At 41.2% G+C, this 8,522-nt stretch overlaps 1 protein-coding gene across 1 annotated transcript; it reads left to right on the top strand.

Moving 5' to 3' along the window:
* Positions 1–423: 423 nt before the first annotated feature.
* Positions 424–4,315, top strand: LOC140715333 (interferon-induced protein with tetratricopeptide repeats 5-like). Its single transcript, XM_073027385.1, has 2 exons — positions 424–539; positions 1,870–4,315. The coding sequence occupies exons 1-2, from the start codon at positions 535–537 to the stop codon at positions 3,317–3,319; spliced, it is 1,455 nt and encodes a 484-aa protein (XP_072883486.1). The 5' UTR covers positions 424–534; the 3' UTR covers positions 3,320–4,315.
* The last annotated feature ends 4,207 nt before the right edge of the window (positions 4,316–8,522 follow it).

Raw genomic sequence — 8,522 nt, forward strand, 5'->3', positions numbered from 1 at the left:
CACATTTCCACTGAGCAGAACTAGTGAACGCAAGGACACAGGGAGGAGATCGTTACAGAGTGAGAGCAATGGTGGGTAACAGTGGGTCAAAGTCTGAACTCTGCTCAGTTGCTTGAGGCAGTGTTTGAAGAAGATATCAAATAATTCTGTGAATCTTCAGTCCTTTAAGGACCTTTGGGATTATTATTCTAAACTCAATTCTTCACTCTAACTGGTGGAAAGAATTAGGACTGTTGGAATTATTATTCTGAACTCCAGTCTTCATTCTAACTAGTGGGCAGGATTAGCATATAAAGGGGTTAACCTGGGTGTTGTTTAAGTTAGCACTTCCTGTTTTGAAGAAACAAATGACCAGTTGAATTTTCAAGGGAAGAGCAGGCTTGCCAATTACATTTTCCAGCTTCCCTTTCCATTCCACTCTCAGTCAACAACTTGTCCAGCCCCAGATTATAAAAGCTTCCAGAAATTATCATGTTGAACAGTCACATAGTTTTTCCAGTCCTCTGAAGTACAGCCGGAATCTCAAACAGCACCATGAAGTGAGTAAGCCCTTTCATTTTTATAATGTTATTAGAAGTCAGGGCATGCTCGGAAAATGTCAGTAGTGTTAGCATGGATGACCAGATCAGTCAAACTTAATGTGATCTGTAGACATCTGGGAAAGGGGTTTGCAATCACTTAGGGTAAGGATTTAGGCTTTGAATCCTAGTTTGTGATCCGGAAACTTTACTTAATCCTGGGAACTCGGACTACTGGGAGTTAGTGGGGGAGGCTAAGAACATGACTTGATCATGTTCTTCTTCCCAGAAAATGATGACTTGAGGCAAGGTTTGTAGTCCAGTTCCCTGAAATTCATGAGGAGAGACAGCTCCAAGAGACAAATAAATAAACATGTCCTCCATTTCAAAGAATCTGCATTGGGTAAATGGCTTTTCATCATCGAGAACATTCAGTAATAGTGAGTTATATATTGAAGTTTATAGATGTCAATAAGTGATGCAGTGAGCAGAGCAGATAGGGACTAAAATCTACAAAGTACTATGATGGTTAATGCAGGTGGGGCAACTGCAGAATCTGGAGTTCAGAGTGGGGAAACGTGGACAACTTTGGAATTGTGGAGGAGCAGTGAAACAGAAGGAAAGTATTAAACCCAGTGAATGATAATCAAAGTGAGCAGCAGGAAGTGAGTCTTTAATTGTAGGGAGATCTGGAAATTGAATCTGGAGCTTTGTGCAACTTTGCTTAAATTACCTGTGGGGTCGGTTCTGATCGCCCTACCTCAGTAATGATGTGTGCCGGAGGTTATGATCACAGATTCTTTAGAATGTGGGATTGACAAGATTAAATTATGAAGTCATGTTATGCAACTGGAATGATATTGGGAAAGACCTTCCCAAGTTTAAGATGCTAAGTAAATTGATGAGATACATATGGGAAGTGCATTATAATGACAAACAACTGGCTGAGGTGATTCCAGGAAAATACTTTTTATTTTCCCATTCCCAGCAACTGAGTAAATAAACTGCTGGGCTGACCCAACCCTTAAATGACAAGTATTTCTGCCCTATTGGATAATTTAAAACATATTAATTCAGCATCTTCTGAACACAGTAATTATTTTCAGCCAGATGTCTTGGCATATTGGTTGGTATTTCCATTGCCAAGACTGTTTACCACTGGTTTAATCACCAACTGGTAGATACTGGTCTGATCAGGAAGGGATCGAACTGTTCTGCACCCATCTCTCTCTGCCTATGTCCCAGCTCAGGAATTCAGAATTTGCTAATATTGTCAATCCAAGAATTTAACAGTTAGGATATGAATCAATTGAACATCAATAATCTTTGATTACTTTGTGCTTTCATGCAGCAACACTCTGAAGGAATCCCTGTTTGAGAAACTCTGCCAGCTTCAGTGTCACTTCACGTGGGTTCCACAGAAGGACAACACTGACTTCAGTGATATGAAGCTTAGATTACAAGATTCTATAAAACTTGGTGTAAAATATCAAGCAACATCCTACAACCATCTTGCTTTTGTAAACTGTCAGCAAGGCGACTATGAAGAAGCAATTCAAAATTTAAAGGAAGCTGAAAAGATTTGGAGAGAGAACCACAAAGATGAATTAGAAAGAAGAAGCATCATCACCTATGGAAACTTTGCCTGGGTGCATTACCACATGGGACATCTGACCGAGGCCCAGTGCTATCTCGACAAGCTGGAGATGATCTGTAAACCACTCAGTGATGGCCCTTGCTATACAGCAATGATACCCGAGGTGTACGGGGAGAAGGGATGGTCATTGTTGAGTTCTGCTGCTGAATACTATGAGGAAGCAAAGGAATGTTTTAACAAGGCTCTGCAGGAAGATTCTAATAATGTGGAGTGGACGATGGGCTATGCGACTGCTCTTTATCGTCTGGAGACAATTTCTGGTGTTTCAGAGAATCAGGAGCAGAATCAATGTGTGACGTATCTGCGACGGGTGCTGGAGCTTGACCCAGATGACACGGTGGCCATGGTTATGTTGGCCCTAAAGCTGCAAGAGTTCAATGAAGCAGAGAAAGCAAATGAATTAGTTGAAGAAGCATTGAGGAAGTCCCCAGATCTGCCATATGTGCTTCGTTATGCTGCAAAGTTTTACAGAATAGCACAAGCTGTCGATATCGCAATAGGCCTGTTGAAGAGAGCTCTAGAATTTACTCCATGCTCGTCTTTCTTACACCACCAAATCGGTATATGTTACAGGGGAAAACTATTCACTCTGAAAAAGAAAGCAGACTGTAACTATCCTGACAGAGCTGCATTTCAACAGAAAGCTGAGTTGATCAGTAAGTGCAAATATCACTTTGAAAAGGCATTTGAACTCAAATCATCATTTATTATTGCAAAACTGGATTTTGCAGGAATCTGCTTGGAAAATGGAGAAGCAGTCAGAGCAGAGGAGATCTACAAGAATCTGCTGAGCTTGGAGGATCTTGCTCCAGATCATAAGCAGGCACTAGCTTTACAAGTTGGATTATTTGAACTGCACCACAAAGGATCTGAATCAAACTCCATCATCTATTTCCTGGACGGACTTAAAATCCATCATGGAAGTAAACAATGGAAGCTCTGTGACAGTAACTTGAGAAAGATCTTAGGAAAACAAATTGAGAGGAATCCAAGAAACAGCAACGCCCTTGGTGTTCTTGGGATGGTGCACCAGCTGGCTGGGGAGAAGGATGAGGCTGTTGCGTGCTTTGAAAAGGCCTTGGAATTTGATCCTGGCAATGAAGAATATCTCAATGCTCTTTCTGAATTATGCCCTGCTACCTAGGCTCAAACAGATCCCAAACAGATCTGGGTGTACTGTGCCCGTGGAAGGGTCTTTCCTCATTCATTTCTCACTATTAGAGTTGTCTGATATTATGGTCAATACATCGATAGAAACACATTTAATGCATGTTTCGTTGGTAATCTTCTGAAGCCTATGTGCTTAAGTTTGTGTCTATAACGTCTTCAATATTTGGTTCTCCCATCAATTCTACAATTTCCACCTGAGTTGAAGTGACATTATTTCAGATACATCTGAAGCTACGGCTGCATCAGAAGCAGTAGCATATAAACACAACTGTAAGTTCCCAGTCCTATTACTCCATGGGTCCAATTTCAGCTGGAGTTCTCAGTAAAACTGTGTGACAGCACCAAACAAGAAGTACCATCTGATCCAACTTCCATGTTAAGAAAGCTTGCTCTGAAAGAAAATGAAATGATTTATAAAATACTCAAATAAGAAAAGAGAGTACTGAACTCCATTTTTTCCTCAAAGGAGTAATAACTGATCATGACACAATTGGATGGAATGTTCTATTCCAAGCAATTTTAGTTTGTATGCAATAATATTCCAGATGAAATTTTTGCAACTTGTAGTAGAGTCTATGTACAGTGGTTGTTTACCTGCTGCACCAATGAGTTAAATCTTTATGCAAATTACAGTGAAAAAGCACCAAAGCAGACTAAAAATGTTAAAAATATTAAAATATTATGTTATTAAAGCAGAAAATTATGATAACATTTAGCAGACCATTCAGTATCCATGGAATGGAAAATAAATTTGATTTATCAGATTGAAGATTGAAATGCTGCCTGATCTGTTGTGTATTTGTTCAGAATTTTTACTGTTCAGAATTCGGATTTCCAATGGTTGGAGTTTTTAAATCAGACATTAATTTGAAATCTTATTGTCATTCATATATATTTTCCTTTCAATATTGTGAAATGTTCTGTAATATCAAAAACTGAGTGTAAATGTAACCAATAAAATGTTATGAATTAAGCCTTCACACCAGTAGTGAAGTGTGGGTGATTTTCTTGCTGCACACTATGGCGAACAGTATCAGTTCAAGGAACATTTAAGGAACTTTCACTCCAGCCTTTAGTGCTGGTAATAAAGTTAACAATTCCAATTCAGTAAGCAGAGCTGATTGTTCCTGATGTGGTCTTCCCTTCATAAAGAAATCTGTTACAGATGTCATGACTGCTTTGCAAAGCACCTGATTCGGTTCATAAATGTCATCTTGCACTCGTCGTTGCCTGCCATTTGAATTCTTCATCCCACTCTAACTTGCTCACTTGTAAACTTGAGGAACAACACCTCATCATCTGGGTGGCCATGTTACAAATTTCAAGAGTCAACAGGAATTTCAGCTATTTTAGATTCAAGCATTTTGAACTTGTATCTGACGTTACCAGCATTCAGCTTTTACCCCCTTTTCTCTGGTATTGCAGACTGCATTCGTGTTTTCCTATTGCACCTCCTTCAGATACAACAACAGATTGATTAGAGTAGTATGTTAGGTTCCAATGCAATCTCTTTTCATTTTTATGAATGCTAGACAATGCAGGTTTTGTCTACTAGTTAACCTGAACCCAGTTATCCCTGGCATGAACTTAGTAAATTTTTGCTGCACTCCCTTTATGGCAGGGGTTCCCAACCTGGGATCCACAGACCCCTCGGTTAATGGCAAGGCTCCATGGCATAAAAATGTTTGGGAATGCCTGCTTTACGGCAAGGTCATCCAATCTCTGGTCAGGAGGCCAAAACAATACTTCATACAAAGTCTCACCAACACTATCTGCCTGTAAGCATTGGCATTGGTTGCAATGGTAGAACAGAATAATTGCAGTCAGAATTCCTTATTCTTCCTTTCAGATTATCGTGTCATCAAGGCTAATAGCCCGGTTGTTCTTTGAACTATCTGTTGCACATGCATGTTGCTTTTCAGTGGCTTGAGTACAAGTACAATCAGGATTTCTCAGCCTCTCGTGATTGAAAATTCCTCGCCGTTTCTGGTTTTTCCACTACATCACCTACCCTTCTACCTATATCGGGTAGATTGTGAGACCGCTTTGCCAAGCACCCATGCTCCGTCCTCCAGAAAAAGCGGGATCTTCCGGTGGCCACTCTTTTAGTCCACTTCCCCTTCCCATTCTGACATGTCACTCAATGGTCTGATCTACTGTCACGATGAGGCCACAGTCAGGTTGAAGGAGCAACACCTTATATTCCATCTATGCAGGCTCCAACCTGATAGCATGAATATTGATCTCTCAAATGTCTGGTAAAACCTCTCCCTCCTTCACCATTCCCAATTCCCTTACCCCTCTCTCACCTTATCTCCTTGCCTGCCTGTCACTTTCTTCTTGAGCTCTTCCCCCTTTTCTTTCTTCCATGGCCTTCTGTCCTCTCCTATCAGATTCCCCTTCTCCAGCCCTGTATCTCTTTCACCAATCAAATTTCCTGCTCTTTACTTCACTACTCCCCCACCCTTCCAGTTTCACTTATCACCTTATGCTTCTTCCACCCCTCACCCCACCTTCTAACTCTGACTCTTCATCTTTTTTTTCTGCAGTTCTGGTGAAAGGCCTCAGTTGGAAACGTTGACTATACACTTTTCCATCAATGCTGAGTTCATCCAGCATTTTGTGTGCGTTGCTTGGATTTCCAGCGTCTGCAGATTTTCTCTTGTTAGTGGAAAGCGTCACTTGTGTTTATAACCAACACCCCCAAGGATGTGCTGGGGGCAGCCCGCCAGTGTCAGCACACATTCCGGTGCCAACATGACATACCCACCATGCTTGGCAGAACAAAAGACAACACATCAGGCAATGAAACAACAACAGTAATACAAGCCTCATGCCTCACGGAGACAGGACTGAAGGTGAAATTAAAAGAGTCATTTTCTGCAGTCAGAGGTCAAGTGGTTAGGACACCAGATTTCAGCTAAGGGGATAGACACAGATCCCGGGAAGGTCTCGGCTGTTCAACAGTGGCCGGTACCATCTACGGTCAAAGACTTAAGATAATTTCTCAGCTTTTGTAGATATTATAGCAGATTCATTCAGGGAGTCTCAAAGATTGCAGGCCCACTGAATGATCTAGTGAATTTGTCCCTTAATGCAGGGAGTCCTAGTAAAGCAAACCAGCTGTTACAACAGTCTTAGATGGAAGAATGTCAAACTGCCTTTGACTTGTTCAAAGAGAAACTCACCACTTGCCGATTTCACACAAGCTTTCATAGTGGAGATGGATGCAAGCAGTCATGGACTAGTTGCTGTTTAATACCAGATAAGGAGAGTCAAAGAGGGTTATTGCATATGCAAGCCGACGATTGAGAAATGCTGAAAAGAACGATAGGAATTTCAGCAGCATGAAATTAGAGCTGCTTGCACTTATGTGGTTATTTACTGGGTCCAAATTCACCATAATTACTAATACTGATAATCCATTATCCCACTAGAAAACTGCCAAGTTGGGAGCAATTGAGCAGAAATGCATCTCACAGTTGGCAGTGTTTGACTTTGATGTTCAGTATCTTCCAGGTTGGAGCAATACCATGGCTGATACTGTCTCTATGCAGCCATTTGGGAGTTGAAGCCTATCTCAGAGGATGCAGAGTTTGATGGCTCTGTGGCAATCTGTAGCCTGATCAATTGTGGCACTGCTCTTGACCTGGCACTGGTTATTACTGGTCTTAAAAGCTGTAAGGTTAAACAAATTCGAGCTCTTGAAGCTGATACAAGCAACGTAAGTGGTCTACTGTGACGAAACACCCTAAACCTCCCAGGTTATTCCAATGGAGACATGCACACTTTTCAGCAGCAAGACCTTTGTTAAGTGTCTTCAGAAACTCAAGGGACCAAAATGGAAAGCCAATTGGCAAGGAACATGAAGCTCTGCCCAAATGTATTTTGTCTCGGTTGAAGCACTGGGACAGTATCAGGAGGCGTAAGGGGTTATCCTGTTGTGTACATGAGGATGAGAAGCACGGGAGTGTTATCAGCTTCTGCTACCTACCAGCTTGAGCAGTGAGGTGCTGGGGTATGTACATGACTCTAAGGGCCATAAGGCATCACCCGCACCCTTCACTTGTTGAGAAGCAGATGTTTTTTGATGAGCTTGCATAAGGATGTGGCACGGTGGATCCAAAATTGTCCATATCGTCTGTTAACCAAGGTGCCACACTTTAAGATCTGTCCGTCCATGAAATCATTTCTTGCTCCTAGGCTGCTCGAAGTTGTTGCTGTAGATTTCACTGAGCTTGAGCCGGCAGCTGATGGGTGTGAGAATGTCTGAATAGTCACACATGTTTTTAAAAAATTCAAAAATTCACCTTCAAAAACCTAAAAGGGTAGGTGGTATGGCCTTGCCCGATTTCCGCTTATATTACTGGGCAGCCAACATACGCTGTCTTATGTTTTGGGGTTACTTTTATAATCAGTCTGACTGCACAATATGGGTGGCAATGGAATTGAACTCTAATAAAAATTTCTCTATCTCCACACTACTTGGATCCGCACTTACTTGGCATCCACCCAAACCAAGTGTTAACCCTGTTATCAGGCACACTTTGAGAATATGGGCTCAGTTTAGAAAGTATAATGGTCTTCACGGTTTCTCCTATCTTACAATATCAATCATCTCTTTCAGCCTTCTATGCACGATTTAACATTTCAAGTCTGGCACAGAAAAGGCATTAGGTACTTTGAAGATCTTTTTATAGACAATTGTTTTGCATCTTTTGAACAATTGTCTGTAAAGTTCAACCTACTCAACACTCACTTCTTTAGATAACTCCAAATTAGACATTTCATCAACCCTTTAGAATCAAATTTCCCTGAGGTGATCGACAAAAATGTTGTTGACTTGTTTCTTCACATTAATCCATTGTGTAAAGGTTTAATATCTACTATTCGAGATAAGTTAGCGATTTTGAGGTGATCTCCCCTTGACAAAATTGGAACTGCCTGGGAGCAACATTTAAATTTTCCTCCATCCGATGATGTATGGGATTCAATTCTGTGCTTGCCATTGCCTGTTACAGTTTAAGGTTGTACACAGGGCTCATATGTCTAGAATTAAATTATCGCGTATCTATGCAGACATTAGTCCCTGTTACGAAAAGTGTAAAGGGGGCAAGGCTTCTCTTATTCATATGTATTGGACTTGTCCTGGCTAGGAGACATACTGGAGAGATGTC

The sequence above is a fragment of the Hemitrygon akajei genome, chromosome 23 (assembly GCF_048418815.1).
Source record: "Hemitrygon akajei chromosome 23, sHemAka1.3, whole genome shotgun sequence".
In the NCBI taxonomy this organism is placed as follows: domain Eukaryota; kingdom Metazoa; phylum Chordata; class Chondrichthyes; order Myliobatiformes; family Dasyatidae; genus Hemitrygon; species Hemitrygon akajei.